The 20005-nt window shown below is 41.0% G+C and overlaps 1 protein-coding gene across 2 annotated transcripts in view; it reads right to left on the bottom strand.

Annotated features, from left to right (window-relative positions):
- Positions 1-20005, bottom strand: part of DDHD1 (DDHD domain containing 1) — a 118179-nt gene that overhangs the window by 77346 nt on the left and 20828 nt on the right. Inside the window, exons 2-3 of one of the 2 annotated variants that reach the window (XM_054026674.1) lie at positions 15375-15548; positions 7685-7786 (exon numbers count right to left, since the gene is read on the bottom strand). In XM_054026674.1, coding sequence (XP_053882649.1) covers positions 7685-7786; positions 15375-15548 — 276 coding nt within the window. The remainder of the gene's footprint in view (positions 1-7684; positions 7787-15374; positions 15549-20005) is intronic. The other variant, XM_054026675.1, reaches the window with a different exon arrangement.

The following is a 20005-nucleotide window of genomic DNA, read 5'->3' as shown; positions in this document are numbered from 1 at the left end:
TCTTGGCTACCTTCACATGGTTGGCCAAATCTTCCCCCAGCAGCATGGGAATGGGATAATTGTCATAGACTGCAAAAGTCCACATTCCTGACCAGCCCTTGTACTGGACATGCAACGTGGCTGTAGGCAAGGTTACAGATTGTGACACGAAGGGTTGAATTGTCACTGTAGCCTCTGGGTTGATGAGTTTGGGGTCCACTAGGGATTGGTGGATAGTTGACACTTGAGCCCCAGTGTCCCTCCAAGCGGTAACCTTCCTTCCGCCCACTCTCAAGGTTTCCCTTCGCTCCGAGGGTATGAGAGAGGCATCTGGGTTTGGGGATCTTTGGTGTGATTGGGGTGTAATGAACTGTAATCGGTTGGGGTTCTTGGGGCAGTGAGCCTTTATATGTCCCAGTCCATTACATTTAAAACATCGCCCTGCTAAGGTATCACCGGGACGAGGTTGGTTGGTGGAGACTGGTGTGGTGGGGTGAGAAGGCGTCTGGGGTTTCCCTTGGGATGTGGGTGGGGCCTTGGGTTGTCCCCGGTGGTAAGGTTTTGTTTCGGCTTGCCCCTTCTGATATTCGCTCCAACTGCTAATAGTTTTTTTCTTTTCTGCCACCTCCACCCATTGGGCTCCAATCTCCCCCGCCTCAGTTACAGTTTTGGGCTTCCTATCTAGGATGTACCTTTCTAGTTCCTCAGGAACACCCTCTAAAAACTGCTCCATTTTTACTAGGGAAAGCAGATCTTCCAGAGATTTAACATTTGCTCCTGATACCCAGGCATCACAATTTTTGTCAATGTGGTAGGCATGACGGGTAAATGACACATCCGGTTTCCACTTTAGGGCTCTGAACCGCCGACGGGCATGCTCGGGTGTTAGCCCCATTCTGAGTCTGGCCTTGTTTTTAAAAAGTTCATAACTGTTCATGTGTTCCTTAGGCATTTCAGCCGCCACCTCTGCTAAGGGTCCACTGAGCTGCGGCCTCAGCTCTACCATGTACTGGTCTATAGCGATGCTGTATCCAAGGCAGGCCCTTTCAAAATTTTCTAAGAAGGCCTCAGTATCATCGCCTGCCTTGTAGGTGGGGAATCTTCTGGGATGGGAAGTGGTACCTGGAGGGGGGTTGTTAGCATTGGCTGGTGCATCCTGCTTAGCCTTTGCTACTTCCAGTTCATGCTTCCTTTCTTTTTCTCTCTCCTCCATCTCTTTTTCTTTCATCTTCATCTCTTTTTCTTTCAGCTCCATCTCTCTCTTGTGGGCCTCCTCTTTGGCTTTTTCTTCTCTTTCTCTCTGCTCTGTCTCGAGTTTTGTTAATTGAAGCAGTCTCTGATGTTTTCTTTCATTTTCTTCTGCTTCTAGTTTGGCCAGTTCTATTTTGTTAGCTACTTCTTTGGTAGTCATTTTCCTGTTTTCTTGTGCTGGGTCACCCCCTTTGCAGTTGACAAACTGGGAAGCTCTCAGCTCTGGCTGCTGCAGAGTTAACAGTAACTTTCTAACTAGCTACTCCGGAGGATGTAAAAAGAAAAAAAAAACAATTCAGCTTGTAAATACCTTTTACCAGTCATTTGCTAATTGAACCCTTCTCTTAACAAAGGACCTGTAAAAAAAACTTAACACCTCTGCCTTCAGGCAAGGAGAGATAAGATATGCATCTATCTACTTCTAGCTCGGCTTTCCAAGCAGCTAGAAGGAAAAAAAATCTCACTGGCTTTTTGGGTATAAAATGATCCCACCGCTATTCACCATGTCAGGACTGAGATCCCTACTTTGAACTTTAGGGTACAAATGTAGGGGCCTGCATAAAAACTTCTAAGCTTAATTACCAGCTTAGCTCTGGTTCGGCTGCCACCATTTTCAATGGATTCCCTCCCTGGGAAACCTTGAAAAACCTTCACCAAATCCCTGGTGAAAACAAATCCAACCCCTTGGATTTAAAACAAGGGGAAATTAACCATTCCCCTCCTTCCTCCCACCAACTCCTGGTGAATCAAGATCCAAAACCCCTTTGGATCTAAAACAAGGAAAAAATCAATCAGGTTCTTAAAAAGAAGGTTTTTAATTAAAGAAAAAGGTAAAAATCATCTCTGTAAAATCAGTATGGAAATCAACCTTACAGGGTAATCAAACTTAAAGAGCTCAGAGGACTCCCCTCTAGTCTCAGGTTCAAAGTACAGCAAACAAAGAGAAACACTCTAGTAAAAGGTACATTTACAAGTTGAGAAAACAAAGGAAAACTAACACGCCTTGCCTGGCTATTTACTTACAAGTTTGAAATAGGAGAGACTTGCTTAGAAAGATGTGGAGAACCTGGATTGATGTCTGGTCCCTCTCAGTCCCCGAGAACGAACACACTCCCAAACAAAGAACACAAACAAAAGCCTTCCCCCCCCAAGATTTGAAAGTATCTTGTCCCCTTATTGGTCCTTTAGGTCAGATGCCAGCCAGGTTACCTGAGCTTCTTAACCCTTTACAGGGAAAAGGATTTTGGAGTCTCTGGCCAGGAGGGATTTATAGTACTGTACACAGGACAGCTATTACCCTTCCCTTTATAGTTATGACAGGACCAGAAAAAAGAATGATGGTCTAGGACAGTGGTAAGCAATCTGCGGTCCATCAGGGTAATCTGATTGCGCGCCGTGAGACATTTTGCTAATGTTGACCGTCCGCAGGCACGGCCTCCTGCAGCTCCCAGTGGCTGTGGTTCGCCGTTCACAGCTAATGGGAGCTGCGGGAAGTGGGGGCCAGCATATCGCTGCGGCCTGCCACTTCCCACAGCTCACATTGTCTGGGAACAGCGAACCACGGCCACTGGGAGCTGCGGGGGGGAGGGGGGGGTGCCTGTGGACGGTCAACGCCATCAAAATGTCTCATGGCCCGCAATCCGATTACCCTGATGGCTGCATGAGGCCCACAGGTTGCCCACCACTGGTCTAGGATCACAGAGAACATCCAGCCAACTGTCAGAGAGTCCAGCAGGCGGGGAAAATCTTGGAGACACTAGAAGGGATCAGGGAAGAGGCAGACAGAGACAGCAGCCATGTTCTATCCAGAACAAAGAGATACTGGATAGATCTACAGTTAGAGCAACAGAAGCTGGATGGGGACACGGTGTGTCTGGAAACCCAGCTGCTTGCTGGCAGGGAGAGAGAGAGAGAGAGCGCAGTCTGGGAGAAGCAGCATCAGCACAAGGGGGAGAGAAGGACAAGGAATGTCAACATGAGCTCGAAATGGAGAGACTGCGCCAGTAAAATACTGATCCAGTAGGTGGATCCAAACCCCATATACCCAGTGGATGGCACAGACTCCAAATTATTTCCTAACTTTAGAGAAGAGGATGATATGAATGTGCTTCCAAATCCTTTTGAAATGGGATATGAATTGAACAAGATGGGACATAAGGACATGGTATGGGGTCTGGCTCTGCTACTGTCAGGGAAGGCCTTAGACACTTTCACCCATATGGACAGCGAGGGTGATAAAGATAATAGGCTCTATAAACAAGCTTTCTTGCAAAAGTTTAAATTGACCCCTCTCCCCCACGGGTACAGAAGTTCAGAAAACAGGGGATATGAACTATGATGAGGTTGCAACTTGGATTAGGGGATATATCAGAAAATGGAGAACTGGTTGTGAGGGTACCACATGCAAGTGATTGATTTCCTTGTCTACACCAGGATTTAGACTATTGAGTAGGTACACAGAAGGGTGAAATCATAGTTAATTCCAGCCTAGACAAGGCTTTGGTCTTACAGTCCTATGCAAGGAAGATACATTTTCTGGAGAGGCAAGAGCAATGGCCCTATACCAAACAAGAACGATTTAGCAATGTCACCAATCCTCAACAAAGAGCCTGGCCTGAACTCAGGCAAAGCAGGTTTTTTATGACAGGTGAAGAGGTGTCCTCTGTTTCCTATTTGAGGCCACTGAAGAGGATTGCTTTCTGTTCTCATGAATTCATTCAGGGAAAGGTTGAACTATTATGCCTTGAACAATTACATTACAAGACCACTACACAGAAATGAGCATTCATGCCCGTTCCTGCTGTATGATTTTTGGTCTCATTGTCAGGGTATGTGGGTATGCCATCTGATGATAAATGAAGTCAGCACAAAGGGCAGCAATGAATTAAAAGAGGATGAAAACATACCCATGATACAAAACTGCTTTACAGTCACATAAGTGAAACTATATAGTTGCTCGGGATTGGTGGCTCCAAAGGACAGAAAAATAAGTTTTAGTTCTGAAACAGAAGCAGAGGTATGTGGATTCAGGATGACCTTTGGCACGTGTAAAAGGCCACTTTATATAATCATTCAGTGGATTATTGAATGATACTTCCATTTAAAGTTAGCCACTGTAATCTTAGGAATCCATGCTCACTTTGTTTCTAAGAGCAGGGATGAGACCAAGGACCTCTGCTTGGAGTTGAGAAGGGAAAGGAAGGCTCCATGCCATACTTCTTCATGACATCACCGAATTCCCTGTGTGGGGGCTGTGGCTCTGAGTTGGAAGGAGGTTAGGAGGACTGGGAACAGAGGCAGACAACTTTCCTAGGTATCTCTGTGGAATTCTTCCCTCCCCAAAATCCATGATCACAGTAGGGTATATTTATTTCATACCAAGTCTGCAAGAACTGATGCTGCTTCCCAGTTCATGCTGTGGAACATCACACTGAAGTGAGTCTCTGGGGAAGCTGTGGATCAACTTGGAAATGTGGCCCCTGCAAATGCCATTATGTGCAGGTACTGTAGCAAGCTGGGATCTGGGTTAGGCAGCAGTGCAGTGGCAAGACACCTGTTGTGGAAGTTCCTTGCTTTTGGACAAATGGTGGCCTGGGCTGGCAGAATCCTTGACCTCTTCCTAGGACCAAATCCTGCCTTCCTAATGGCAGGATTGCACAGAAACTCCACAAGTTTCCACTAATCTACTTGGGTTATGGAGAATGGGGACCCCAACATTTACTGCTACATTATTCTCCGAAAAAGTATAGACTGAATGGCACCTTGTTTGCTTCCCAGCTGCCAAAGAGCAACTAAGAGCCACACACTAAGGGTGTCATAAGGAGGAGGGAGAAAACTTGTTCACCTTAGCCTCTAAGGATAGAACAAGAAGCAATGGGTTTAAACTACAGCAAGGGAGGTTTAGGTTGGACATTAGGAAAAAGTTCCTAATTGTCAGGGTGGTTAAACACTGGAATAAATTGCCTACGGAGGTTGTGGAATCTCCATCTCTGGAGATATTTAAGAGTAGGTTAGATAAATGTCTATCAGGGATGGTCTAGACAGTATTTGGTCCTGCCATGAGGGCAGGGGACTGGACTCGATGACCTCTTGAGGTCCCTTCCAGTCCTAGAATCTATAAATCTATGTATTGTAAAAAGCAAGCAAAAAGTGCAACAATATTTCTCTGCATATTTAGCATTGGATATAAAAAACTAACGTTAAAGATTGGGGCCTATTTTTGCCATGAGCAGCATGTAGATCTACCACTGACATTCAGTAGAACTGTCTGAGTCCATCATGTGAGAATACAGTATATTCCCTTTTGTCTGTTGAGTTCAAAGTTAAATACCTTTTAAAATAAATATTTGAAAAGCATTTGCTCATCTTGCACTTGCTAACAAGAACCAAAATGTAAAATTTATTGCTTTTTATTTCTTGTGTAAAAATCTACAAAAATCAATCCAGATTACTGCAATCCCTGAAGTGCTGTAGCAATTAATGTACAATTGTGCAAAAAGGAAACCATCTTTGGTCAGATCTAATATCCAAAGGAGAGGGACCCTTTAACAAATTTACTTTTAATTTTTATCTCTACATGTTCACACATTATATATTTATTTTTAAAAATGTTTCATTTTGGAAGTTTTGTGGATAACAGTAACACAGGGTTCATTATCAACCACATGCAACAAGGTGAAGGAGATGCAAATGCGTTATGAAATCTAGAACCAAATTCTCCTCTTAAATACATGCATGATTTCCTAGTGACATCAGCAGGAGTTCCACAGTATAACCAGGAGTAACATCTGGCCATTTGTCTGAACAATTCTGAAGTCCTGATACATAAAGTTGAGGCTAAAATCTCTGCTGATCTAAAATGCAGTTTTATTTTTAAAGAAACAAAAGCATTGCCATTCAACCTAAAAAGACTATTGTTCTTAAGTAAACAGGGCTGTTCTAAATTGTTCACATTATTTACATTATACCTCAATTTATTCCTTGGCATATCAATTTGTCAGTGTCACAATATACCACTTTTAATTCAAATGCATTGAAGATCACAATTGCACGTTTGGGTAAACCACGTGTTACTATTAGAGTTATATTTCTTGTATATAAGTAAAAATGCAGGACAACAGTACAATTATTAAATGATTACAGATCCAATCCCACAAAGATTTACTCGTGCTTTATTTTATATACTGCAAGTAATTCCAAAAAATGTTTTGAAGTTAGAAAGGCCATCCTTTATGCTTCTCAGTTTCCCAATTTTTAACATGGGACTCCCTGTTTATCTTTGTAAAGAGCTTTGAGTCCCATCGATGAAAAGTGGTACACAAGAGCTAAATATGAACAGCTTGCTTTCAGAGATTTTCATTTTGGACTCAATTAAGGAAAATGCAATTAAAGAAGTCAGAGGGGCAATATTTTTATGTGCCAAATGATATAGTCTTTTGGGTGAGACATACTTAAACACATCTATATCCAGGGTCATCCAGATCTAGGCGAATACAGGGACAAGTCACAATAATGTCACAGCTACCATCTAAATTTAAACTGTAGGTCTAGGGTGGGATTTTCAAACTCACTCAGTATAGGGCTAACTCTGCTCCCCCTGAAGTCAACAGGATTTTACCATTGGCTTCAAAAGGAGCAGAAGTAAGCCAATGCTGAGTGGGACTTTTGAAAACCTACCCCAATCGCTAACGGTTCTTAAGGATCCATCCTGTTTATGAAGTGCACTGATTTACATCATGTGAGTTCAATTACTTAAATTCCAAGTTTCTTTTTCTGAGGAATAATGTCATGATCCCATGTGCAACAGCCTCCCCTTTCTCTTTCAATTGCCTGTAGCCTCACTTCAGATCAGCGCTGACTCCCATTACAAAATATTAATTTAATAAAGAAAAGGAAAACATACATACAGTGCAACTAAGTGAAAAAACACACAGAAATCTACATTTTTAAAATGTCAAAAAAATTTTAAAAAAGGAGAAAAACATGATGAATGTTACACAAAAAAAGTGATCACACAAAAAAGCAACCTTTTAATTCTATCTAGTGTTTCTTTCCTTTAGCTCCTATTTCTTCTGACATAATTTATCTCTAGGTCACATCTACTTGTGATTGTAAGCTCTTTGGTGCAGGGACCCTGTGTCATTGACTGAAAAGCTCCATACATACCAACAGTGCTGCAAAAATAAATAATGCTTAAATTTTTCATTATTGTCATAAACACTGTAACAAAGTGTTAGCACATATATATATTATTAGTTTCTACTTTTCTCTAAGAGTCACAATGCTTCTACTTTTCCTCTAAGATTCAAAATGCTTTTTCTTCCCCTTCGAGGGAAGATGATGCAAGAACTGGAAGCACAGAGATCTAACACATTTCACTGAAATATACAAGCTACAATTTAAAGCTTCCTAAGCCAGGAGGAAACTACAAGAAAGAAATCTACAATTACTGTACCTTGGGAACGCTTTCGTTTAAGACATGCAGCATCTGTACTCTCCTTATATCCTCTCCATTTGAACAGAGAAGGGAGGGAGAAGGGAGGGAGGTGGTAGACAACTAAAAGTAAAAACACTGAGCTTCAAAGTAAAATTTTAAAAAGGGGCATCATTTCTCTTTTCATTAGTATCATTATCACTGAAATGAATTGTCAGATTTGGAAAATCAAAAATACTGCAAGCATATAATTTTTTTTTAAGTGGATTTTGTAGCAAAAATGTCAATTCATCTTAGCCAAATGTTATTTCTTCAGTTCTCATAAAACAAACATTTATATCATCCTGGGTATGGCACATCTAACACCATCAGTAAAAGACAAACCATGCTGCAATGTGATTATCAACTCACTCAGTGCCTTTGCATTAGCACGTACAAAAACAAAATGTAGTATATTCGTGCAATGGGTAGTATGCAGGAATCTTAAAAGTAATCTGTAAACAATAAAAAAGTTAGTAGCTTTAAGGACAGCTGCTGGATGCCTCCCTCAGTAGTATGAGGATATGGTCATGGGAAGTTAGTTAGGCTAAAATATCCTACTGTTTTCCTGTTTCATAGTCTGTAAACAGCTGCCTCTCACAGTCAGACAGCCCAGCATACACTACTCTGCTTGAGATATCCCTTCCATTCCTGAACAACACTGGAGTTTTCTCATGGTGGTAAGGCAAGTCCATCATTTCTGTAAGGTTTTCATTAGTCTTGTTTCATTCCTTCTAGGATATAAAACAAGACTATTGAAAAGAAAACCCTGGGACTACTTTGCAACATTTGATGGCCTTACCTTACCCTCATAGGGGGGCACCAGTGCTGTTCAGTTATGGAAGGGACACCCTGAGAGGAATGAAAGTTACGGTATCCCACCAGGCGGAAAGTTAGGTGATCTGGAAGAAACTGCTCTCACACACCTGTGAAACAGGAAAACAATAGGTACCTTAAAGGTCAGTTTTGATTAACTGCTATTGTATTTATTTGGGGCTTCCAGCAGCTAGTCTGAAAGTGAGGCTCTCCCCCAAAATTGACTCTGTAAAAATGGCATCTTCTTACTCAGTACAACTGTTCTGTATGTATTCATTCAATCATATCTTCTTTCTTTAGTGACTAAGGCCAGCCTACATAGTATCTCAGTCCACACTAGCATGTTGTGCACTAATTAGTAGGTGAGGACCCTGCTAGCACACACTAAGGCTATGTCCTCACTACGGGGTGGGGAGGGTGGGAAATGTCAATTTAAGATACGCAAATTCAGCTACGCAAAAAGCATAGCTGAATTCGACGTATTGGAGCCGACTTACCCCGCTGTGAGGATGGCGGCAAATCTACCTCCGCGGCTCCCCCGTCGACGGCGCTTACTCCTACCTCCCCTGGTGGAGTACAAGCGTCGATTCGGGGATCGAATGTCGCGTCCCGACGAGACGTGATAATTCGATCCCCGAGAGATCGATTTCTACCCGCCGATTCAGGCGGGTAGTGTAGACGTAGCCTAAAAGTTCCCTACCACAGGTTAACTTAGTACTGCTTGAAACAGGACTACATTAACTTGCACTAAAGAACTTTTAGTGAGTGCCAGCAGGGTCCACATGGGTCAGCTAATGAGCTAGATGCTGGTGTGCACTAGAATTTACACCCCAGTTAGTGGGGACAAGCCTTAAGGAAGCTTTCCCTTTTATTAAAGAAACCTTTTAGCTCCAGAAAGCCAATATGGCTAAGAATATGTGATTAAATTCTGAGAGAATGAAATGGATTCTCTATTCTGGTTCCTGAAATCAACAAAATCACTACGTTCCAATTGAAGGGACAGGTAAAACTTCACAACCCCACTAAAAACAATGGGCCTCATTCCTCCTTTCACGTAGATCAGTATAAACTGGGAGGAGATCCACCATGTGAAGAAAGTTACAGAAGTGTAAAGCTGATGTATGAGAGCAGAGAATCAAGCTCAAAAGGGCTGCACTTGGGTAACTGAAGAGAGAATTTGGTCTGCAGTCTGTCACTGCCTGATGATTATACACTAGTCAGGAAATACCTGGTTTTACTTTCCCAGGTTGAATTTGTCAGGTTGGCAATTAATCAAAAAATCCTCCTTAAAAAAAAAAAAAAAAAAAAATTAGGGATGTCAAGCAATTAAAAAATTAATTTTGATTAATTGCGCAATTAAAAAAGTTAATCGTGATTAATTGCGCTGTTAATAGAATACCATTTATTTAGATATTTTTGGATGTTTTCTACATTTTCAAAGATATTGATTTCAATTACAACACAGAATACAAAGTGTATGTACGGTACTCATTTCATATTATTTTTATTACAAATATTTGCACTATAAAAAACAAAAGAAATAGTATTTTTCAATTCCCCCATGGCAAGTACTGTAGTGCAATCTCTTTATCATTAAAGTTGAATTTACAAATATAGAATTATGTTAAAAAAAACTGCATTCAAAAATAAAGCGATGTAAAACTTTAGAGCCTGCAACTCCACTCAATCCAACTCCTTGTTCAGCCAAGTTTGTTTACATTTGCAGGAGATAATGCTGCCTGCTTCTTGTTTACAGTGTCACCTGAAAGTGAGAAAAAGGTGTTCTCATGGCACTGTTGTAGCCGGCATCACAAGATATTTACGTGCCAAATGCCCTAAAGATTCACATGTTCCTTCATGCTTCAACCACCATTCCAGAGGACATGTCCATGCTGATTAAGGGTTCTGCTCGATAACGATCCAAAGCGTGCAGACCGATGCATGCTCATTTTCAGCATCTGAGTCAGATGCCACCAGGAGAAGGTTGATTTTTTTTTTTTTTTTTGGTGGTTTGGGTTCTGTAGTTTCCGCATTGGACTGTTGCTCTTTTAAGACTTCTGACATTATGCTCCACACCAAGTCCCTCTCAGATTTTGGAAGGCACTTCAGATTCTTAAACCTTGGGTCGATGCTGTAGCTATCTTTAGAAATCTCAAATTGGCACTTTCTTTGCGTTTTGTCAAATCTGCAATGAAAGTGTTCTTAAAAGAAACAACATGTGCTGGGTCATCATCCGAGCCTGCTATTACATGAAATATATGGCAGAATGCAGGTAAAACAGAGCAGGGGACATATGATTCTCCCCCAAAGAATTCAGTCACAAATTTAATTAACGCATTATTTTTTTAACGAGTGTCATCAGAATGGAAGTATGTCCTCTGGAATGGTGACCAAAGCATGAAGGGGCATACAAATGTTTAGCATATCTGGCACGTAAATACTTGCAATGCCGGCTACAAAAGTGCCATGTGAACGCCTGTTCTCACTTTCAGGTGACGTAAATAATAAGCAGGCAGCATTATGTCCCGTAAATGTAAACAAACGTGTTTGTCTTCGCGATTGGCTGAAGAAGAAGTAGGACTGAGTGGACTTGTAGGCTCTAAAGTTTTACATTGTTTTGCTTGAGTGCAGTTATGTATCAAAAAAATTTACATTTGTAAGTTGCACTTTCACGATAAAGAGATTGCACTGTAGTACAGTAACTCCTCACTTAAAGTCATCCTGGTTAATGTTGTTTTGTTGTTACGTTGCTAACCAATTAGGGAACATGCTCATTTCAAGTTGCCCAATGCTCCCTTATAACGTTATTTGGCAGCTGCCTGCTTTGTCCACTGCTTGCAGAAAGAGCAGCCCGTTGGAGCTCGCTGGTGGGGGCTTGGAACCAGGATGGACTGGTAGCCCCCCCATCAGCAACCCGTGTGGCAGCCGGCCAGCAGGCTATCAATTGCCAGCAGTTCAGCTGTCCCTCCCCCCACTGCCATGTGCTCCTCCTGCCCTCTTGGGAGCCTCCTGCTTGTTGTGTGGAGTTGGGGTGGGGAAAGAGGAGGACTAATGTCAGGGTGTCCCCCTCCCCCCTGCTTACCCCATCTCCATAGAGCGGGGGGGGGGGGGGGATGGGAACGACACACGACAGGGCTCAGGATGGAGGGAGCTTGCTGTCAGCTGCTGTCTCAACTTGCTGATCTACTTAAAAAGGCAATGTACTTAGAGTAGGGTCAGCGTACGTAAAGGAGCAATGCACTCTCTCACACACACATAGGGTGTGTGTGTCTGTCAGCCATGCTGTATTCCCTCTCTCCATTTGTGCTGCCTTGTAGAGTGTGAGGCTACATTAACAACATGTTAATGCTTGAGGGCTCAGCTGAGTGCTAGTTCATCATTTAGCAGTGTGTACGGCATTAAATTGTTAAAACTTACTCTGTGTGTGTGTGTGTGTGTGTGTGTGTGTGTGTATAATTTTTTATATATATATATATATATATATATATATATATATATAAATAAATAAATAAATAAATAAATAAATAAATAAATAAATAAATAAACAGTCTTATCTGCTGAAAAAAATTTCCCTGGAACCTAACCACCCCGCCCCATTTACATTAATTCTTATGGGGAAATTGGATTCTCTTAACATCGTTTTGCTTAAAGTTGCATTTTTCAGGAATAACTACAATGTTAAGCGATGAGTTACTGTACTTGTATGAGGTGAATTGAAAAATACTATTTCTTTTATCATTTTTAAAGTGCAAATATTAGTAATAAAAATAATAATATAAAGTGAGCATTGTACACTTTGTATTGTGTTATAATTGAAATCAACATTTGAAAATGTAGAAAAACATCCAAAAATATGTAATAAATTTCACTTGGTATTCTATTGCTTAACAGTGTGATTAAAACTTCAATTAATCACAGTAAATTTTTCTAATAGTGATTAATTTTTTTGAGTTAATCGCATGAGTTAACTGCGATTAATCGACAGCCCTAAAAAAATGTTTCTGATCTGATCAATCTGATCTGGATTTACTGAGGCAAACAAACAAGGTAGCCCACAATGCAGTTTTTACGGAGTCAGTTATTGGAGTACAGCCGCATTTTAAACATGCAAGCGCATAACAAAAACAAATACGTAGTAAGTGAAGGTTTCCAACATGAAACTCACTCAATTTAAAAAAAAGTAAATTTCAAAATTCATTTAAATGAATAAGACCTATGCTAAACTGCCTCAGAGTGACTTCCTGACCTACGAAGAAAGGTTGAAAAAAACGGACTTGTTTAATCTGAAGAAGATAAGATCGAAGGGGTACATGATAACCGTCTTAAAGTATGTAAAAGATTGTTATCAAGGGGAGGGTGATAAATTGTTCTCCTTATCCACTAAGAACAGGACAAGAACTAACAAGCTTAAATTGCAGCAAGCAAGATTTAGGTTAGACATTAGGAAACTCTTCCTAACTGCAAGGGTATTTAAGCACTGGAACAAATACCTAGCAAGATTGTGGAGTATCTGTCATTGGAGGTTTTTAAGAGCAGATAAGACAAACACCTATCAGGGATGGTCTACATAATACTTTGTCCTGCCTCAATACAGGGGGCTGGACTAGATGACCTATTGAGGTCCCTTCCAGTCTTACATTTCTGTGATTCTAATTTTATGAGGCTTAAAGAAGGAAATCCCACCATGGGCAGGTTATTCCATTAGGGGGTTTCCTGCACCTCCCTAAAGCATCCAATACTCGCCACTGCAAGAGACAGGACACCTGACTAACGGACTATACCCTAATCTAGCAAAGCAATTCTTACTTGCCCAAGACCTACCATTGATATGTCTTAAAGGTCCTGCATAATTCATGGTTATTTTCCTTGATGAGGGATTGGAATCTAGGATCAGAATTAAGGAAAGGGATAACTTGACTCAGGCTTCCTCCTCCTACAGAGTGGGACATTCCCCTGAAGGGAAAACACAGAACTAAGAAAGACACTGCTATGAGAGTAACACTTGGGCTATGGCTCTAGGTATTATGCCCTTCACAACTGGTGCATATGGAACGCACTGTGATGACTTTCTGCAACACAGCAAATACGAATACATTTGCTCTCCTTGGCACTTTTTGGGGGGTTCACATCTACTGGGATTATTCATGTCTAAAGAGAGAGCAGCATCACTTGGCATATACTTAAGCAGTGTGATTCTACTCCAAGTGCTGCACTGTGGGATTGCAGAAAAATGGAGTGAGAAACAGCCGATAAGCTATTGGTTTATTTTCTGCAGAGGATCAGCTGGGCGAAGGCAACAGAAGAGAAGATGAAATGGTAGAGAGGATGTGCCTCAAATCACTAGAGTAAAGGATACCACAGGCTGTCCCAGGGTTTTCAAGCCAAATTAGGGAGAAAAAGTTGCCCCTAAAATGAAAGCAGTTAAAAGGAACTAAACTACTTCCTGTCTACAAGGAGGGAGGGGGATTTCTGCCCTGAAATTCTTCAGCCTACAGCCACCTTCTGCATATGGCTGGGGCCAGCTCCAATAGTATAATCTGGATTACTGATGTCTGGTATACAACAATGTGCTTTTTTTATACTATAGGTTAGTTTTTAAATATAGATTAATATTCCATAGTATATTTTGCGAAAGTAATTAAGTCTCACTATTCTGCTGTTAAATCTTTGCTGAGAATTTAGGACTTCTGTTGCTGATTTGTTAGCATCAGCAAATTTCTACAGTGCTCTCAATAAACAGTACAGCTATAAGTGATAATTAGAGGTCTCGTCTACCATCAGTTAGTATTAATGAGAGCTACATATGAGCCTTGAGAAGATAAGACTGCTTATTGTAGCACACTATTATATCAATTGTTGCAGACGTATACAAAACATTTAATGAATTTATACACATAATACACCACTTTCCCAATTAACTACTCAGGGGAACACTTCCAAGCACAGGGCCACTTTCTGTAATTTCTGTCCAAAGTATTTTTAAATGTATATTTAAAAAAAAAGTTTAACCGTAAAGTTGTCTTAATAAAAAAAATAAAATCTAAAGCGCTATTTAATTAATTTATATTTTGAAGCCCCTGTAATTGCAGTCCTTGGTTTAATGGGACCTTGACAAACAGTGGCAAGCAAGGACAAAAACTAGAAAGTTAAGAATACTGAATTTTTGTTGTGCTGTACTTACCCAGAGCAACTGATTCTACTGCCTGTTGTAATTAGTTCAACAACAGTAATTTCAGCGGGGTGATCTTAAAAATGTGAAATCACTTTGACTCTTAACCTTGAGAAACATCAGCTCAGTGTTTTCAGCCTGGTCATTAAAATACAGGGATTTCCATCACAAAAGCAACACACAGAATTTAATAAAATTGCAAACAACGCTGATAAAGTCCTGTATTGAGCCAGAATGAAAAATGAAATATCTGATCTGTGAAAATGATGCTCCCTTCAGGGTAGAATTAAGGTAATTGGCTGGACTTTTAGAGCCAGTTTAGACTGAGGTCATCAGCACTTTTCTTGGCCCATGGACAGAAAAGTTTAGTTTCAAGTGAGACTTTCAGATACAATAAAAAGCCACAACATGAAATGAGGCAAAATGGGGATATGACAAGAAATTCACCCATGAGTTTAGTTTTACATAGAATGCCGTGAATGGTACCATTTTTGTGATTCAGTAGTAAATCCTAGAACCATCAAGCTACGTTGAAAAATGGGAAAAGCAACCAGAGCAAATAATTGCTAGTCGCCATGCAAGATTACAGAATACACTAAACATTCATATTAATAGAAATCTGTTTCACAACCACAGTAATACAAATAAATAACAATGGTATGAACAACAGTCCAGGCAATATCTTACCCTCTTTCCCATCTACAGGTTTTGATACTTCCATATCAAAGTTCTCTTGCATTTGTTGGCCTTTGAAACAGCTGAGATGTTCTTGTTCTATTAGATTACTTTCTTCTTCTTCTAATGGCTGCCATGTACCATCAATAAACCACTGCCCACGCATTACAGGGATTTTATCCGTTTCTAAAAAGCAAACAGGAGGGATTTAGCATTCAACATACCAGAAATTGGCACTAAAGTAAAAGAACTCAAATTTTGTTATGTTTTGATGACAATCTAACTTCACGGTTGGAACCCTTAATATGGTAATTGCTGTTGACTTATTACTAAAAAATAACTTTTCCTTTGGGGCCCAATTCAGTATTTTTAAAATGGTCCAATTTACATGGTGGCAAGAAGCTGATTTTTAGGGATTTCTTCAGTATGGAAGCCAGAGATTCTATTAAAACATAAAACTGCATTCTCACTAAGGGCCAACTTTTTAGTCTCACTCCAAACTCTAAATCTGCATGAAACTATTTGTATTTACAAAATGAATAGCTGGGCATTCATCTTCCCAATTTGCACACAAAAAATCAGAGGCCTGTGCTGCAAGTTTGCACCCAAGTATATCCTTATAGTCATTAGTGGCTGTTGCCCAATGTAAGTGGAGGATCTGCAGGTAGCAATCTGCAACCCCTTCCCATTTGCAAGCTAATATTATATTCAAAGTGAAAAACGGGCACACTGTAGTCAGGGGTGTCACCATGAAGCGTTTCAGTGGAGGACAAAGGAGTTGGGGGAGAAGTGGGAAGCAAAAAGTGCACCCTCTCCCCCTCTCAAAATGAAGAGCTGGGACACTTTTACATAAAGGGCACAGTGGGAGAACAGTTTTTATTCCTTTGTGACCATTGTGCTGTTCGCTCCTAGTCCCAAATCATTCACCTCAAATCTCTCTTACCCTTTCATCACTCCTACACTCTCTCTCTTTCGGACACCTACACCTCCTCCATGTCCAGGCTCAGAACTCTTCCTCCTCCTACCTTACACCCATCAACATCAAGCTCCAACACCCCACTCTGTTCAGAACGTGCACACACACGCTTGCTGGGAATGGAAAAGCAGGAACAAAAGCTGAAAAGAGCATATTCTCTTTCCTCATGGCTCAACTGATGTAGTTCCACAAAAGCCTATATTCCTGGCTCTGTGCCTCCTCTTTTGGCGCCTTTCATCTAATGTACTGCTAAGCCAGAAGTCCTTGGTGGAAGTCAGTTATCCTGTAGTCTTGGGGTTCAAGCAGACTACGCCTCACCAGAAGTCTCTCAGAGGAACCAGGTGAGCCACTGATTTCTTACAAAGGTAGGCTCCAAAGAGGGGAGCCAAGAAAACAACTGGGGCATGCATAGCATGTGTATATACAGCTAAACAAATTTAGACATGTTCTGTATGTCTGGGAGCTAAGAACTCTAGACAACGACAAGGAGTTCTTCAGAAAGAGACTAACAAAGAACATGGCTTGATTATTGAAAAGAGCAAGGCCCCCCTGGAAAGAGATTTTTTGGGGAGAATGGAGAAAGCAGCTCTCCTCTGGACAGTTTGTCAACAGCTGGGGGGAAATGAAAAGAAACAAATGGAGGCACAGACAAGGACTGTAAGAGTTATCACCACTAAGTTTTCCCATTTGTCATTAGGAGTTCTAACCAACTGTAGTAAGGTTCTCTTCAGAACTTGCCCACATGAGAGTAAGGCAGATGTTCTATATTTTATTCTTTGTTTTTACCAGTATTTTCTCCTTTTTGTTTACAAGATACCGCTTAGTTTTTCTGAGCTTTCCATCTAACAATACACACACTGCATTGAGGTATAATCCTTACAAGTTCATGGGAGAACCAAGAGGGCTAGATCTCTCAAGCATTCGAATACCATCGCTATAGAGTGCATACCTGTTTGCACTACATTGGAAAAGCTATTCGAAAAACGTTTTCACAGGAGGTTCACCAGAGGGAGAAGCTGCTTCCAGAGCATCCTGAATGGCAACTACCTTCTTGTCTCCCTGTAGCAGGGAGCTGGGACGTAACGGGAGGGGAAAGGAGAAATGCAGCTACAGCCACTTTGGGAGCAGAGCGTCAACTGGTTCTGGAGCAGCTAGGTATAGCTGGGGGTGGATGGGTGGTGATCCTGGGCTGTTGAGGCAGTCAGGGTACTAGGGTGGTCTGCAGTGTTAGGAGTGTGTGGGATAGCTTGGCACAGCTGGGGGGTGGGTAGAGTAGAAGGCTTACAGCAGCTGGAGGATTAGTGATGGGAGCTTGTTGCAGATGGCCTGGGAGGAACCTAGGGCTACAGTTAGCTTCCTTCACTTGGTGCTGCCAGCTGCTGAAGAAGCAACAAGAGAAACCTCCTAAGATGCCTACAGAGTATGCATCACAGAGTCCACTAGTGGCTAGGAGAACTGCAGGCAGCCCTATAAGGCAGCAACAACCCTTTAAGTCCCAATTCCTCCCCACAGACAAAACTCCTTTCCAAAACTCAGGCTCCAAACAATGCAGGCCTCTCACCCCCAGGTCCCTCTAGATGCTAGATATTTCCCCCCAGTCCCAGCACATACCAGCTAAACCCCTTCCAGGGCTCCCCAAAGACTCCCCAACTTCTGATGCTCCCAAACACTGCTCCCCTTCTCACCAGAGCCCAACTCTCTCTGCTGCCCATTCTGCCTCTCTCTGTCACCAGTTATGTATAGAGCACAGCTTGTGAGTCAAGGCAGGCAAGGCTGGCAATGTCATTCAGAAATCAAAAGCAGCAGACAACTCAAAAAAGTTTCATCAAACTTATGGTTGCACAGCTCAGAACAGTTATTCTGTGTAAGGATCAAAAGTTGTCTATGTCCAAGATATTTTGTGAGTGAGTGAGAGAGAGAGAGATTTGGGATTTGTGAGGAATCTGGTTAACTACAGGAATACAAAAAAATGTGAGGAAAATAGCAAAATTTCTGAAAGGGTGTCCTTTTAAACATCTGCTCTGCAAAAGATAGTAAATATTTCATTTGACATGCAAAATTCAGTTGTCCTATGAAAAGTTATTGTGCCATGTCTGGACTCTAAATTCAGTCATTAAAAGTGTGAAATAAAGGCATTTTTGGTCCTGTTTAAATGCAAACTTTAACTAAGGAGTCACCAACCACCACCTACATAATACAAGACTAGGGTGGGGAGCAAAATGTGAATTTCAGCTAGTGGTGCCTCATGAACCACTTATTCATTTTAAGCTGTGCTGTATTCCCCTATATTTTACACCTGTCACATATATGTTTCATGATGGAATTAATTTGTACACACACAGTAAGGCTGCTCTTTGCACCAAAGGAATGTGTGTGGTAAAACTGATTCACATAATGTGTGGGTGTTCATGATGGAATACATTTTGATGGAAGCCAAGATGCAACTATTCCACACATAAATCTTTACAAGAAATTCTTCAGTTCTTCACTAAGTATCTGATCAGATTACACTCCTTCCATAGCTTCTTAAAACTGTATGTACTTTAAAGCTGTCATCAGAACAAGTGATTCCAAATTTTACATTACAGATTAAATGATGAAAACACGGCTTTCAATTTTTAAGGACCCCAAAACTTTTCAATTGTAACTTTCCTGCCCACAAATCTTCAAAACCTAAATTTTAAAATAAAAAGTTTAATTTTAACATTTTCAAACCCTTCCTGACAGAAGTTCTCATGGTGGTGCTTTGCTGCTGCAGGCTGTAACATTCAACAGCAGTACCCAGGCTATTGACAGAGACAGTCTCCCCCTCACAGACAATCTTAGTCAAGAAGGTGAGACTAGTTTTGAAAAGCCAAAATTTGAATTTAAAAAGTTGTTAAGGTGGCTTAATTTTGAAGGAAACCAACCGTATTTCAGGTTCCATGTATGGAACGGGCATGAGTTCATGTGAGTGTAACATTCCAAAGATGCTTTTTTGGTAGGATAGGATTGTTGACCATGATCAGAGTAATTAGATTCTGCCTCCCTAAAGTCCCAATTAAGTTTCAAATGGAAGCAGTATTCTTCCTTTCTTCCTCTAAACTGCTGTGCAATACAGCTATACCCATTCTACCCTGAGCTGTAATCTTGTCAGATTTCACAAGGTAAAATAAGATAGGTTTGGTCAGTACTTCAGTGAGAGACCTGGAAGGAAAAATCGAGATAGTACAGGAAAACAGTCAGTAAGTGGCAGTTTTCCTTCCGTGTCTGTAATATTATCCTACCACTGTATTAGGGAACACTAACTTTCAGATGAGAAACAACCAACCTTGTAACCATTTTTGATCACTGAATATTCCACGGGACTTCTCACAAAAGTAGGAATGTTTGGTAAAGTGGATATGAATAGTTTTTCATTAACATTTGTGTTTAATTTTCTTCACTGATACCACAGTAATGGGTGTATTAGAAATGTTTAGACATGGACTTTAGTCCTGGGCAGATTCTAGTATGCATTATGATGTTCTACCGACCTAAAATTTCCCTGCACTTTCAGTTATACACCATAGTCTTCATTTCCTGTCTTTAAACTAGAGTGTAATAAATCCTGGATACTGCTAATCAGTTGTCATGTTCTGCTCACAAAGACTGCATTTCAGTAGCAAGTGGAGCAACTATACATCAG

The sequence above is a fragment of the Malaclemys terrapin genome, chromosome 4 (assembly GCF_027887155.1).
Source record: "Malaclemys terrapin pileata isolate rMalTer1 chromosome 4, rMalTer1.hap1, whole genome shotgun sequence".
Lineage (NCBI taxonomy): Eukaryota > Metazoa > Chordata > Testudines > Emydidae > Malaclemys > Malaclemys terrapin.
The sequence above is the reverse complement of the archived record's forward strand: the minus strand, read 5'-3'. Positions and strand labels throughout refer to the sequence as shown.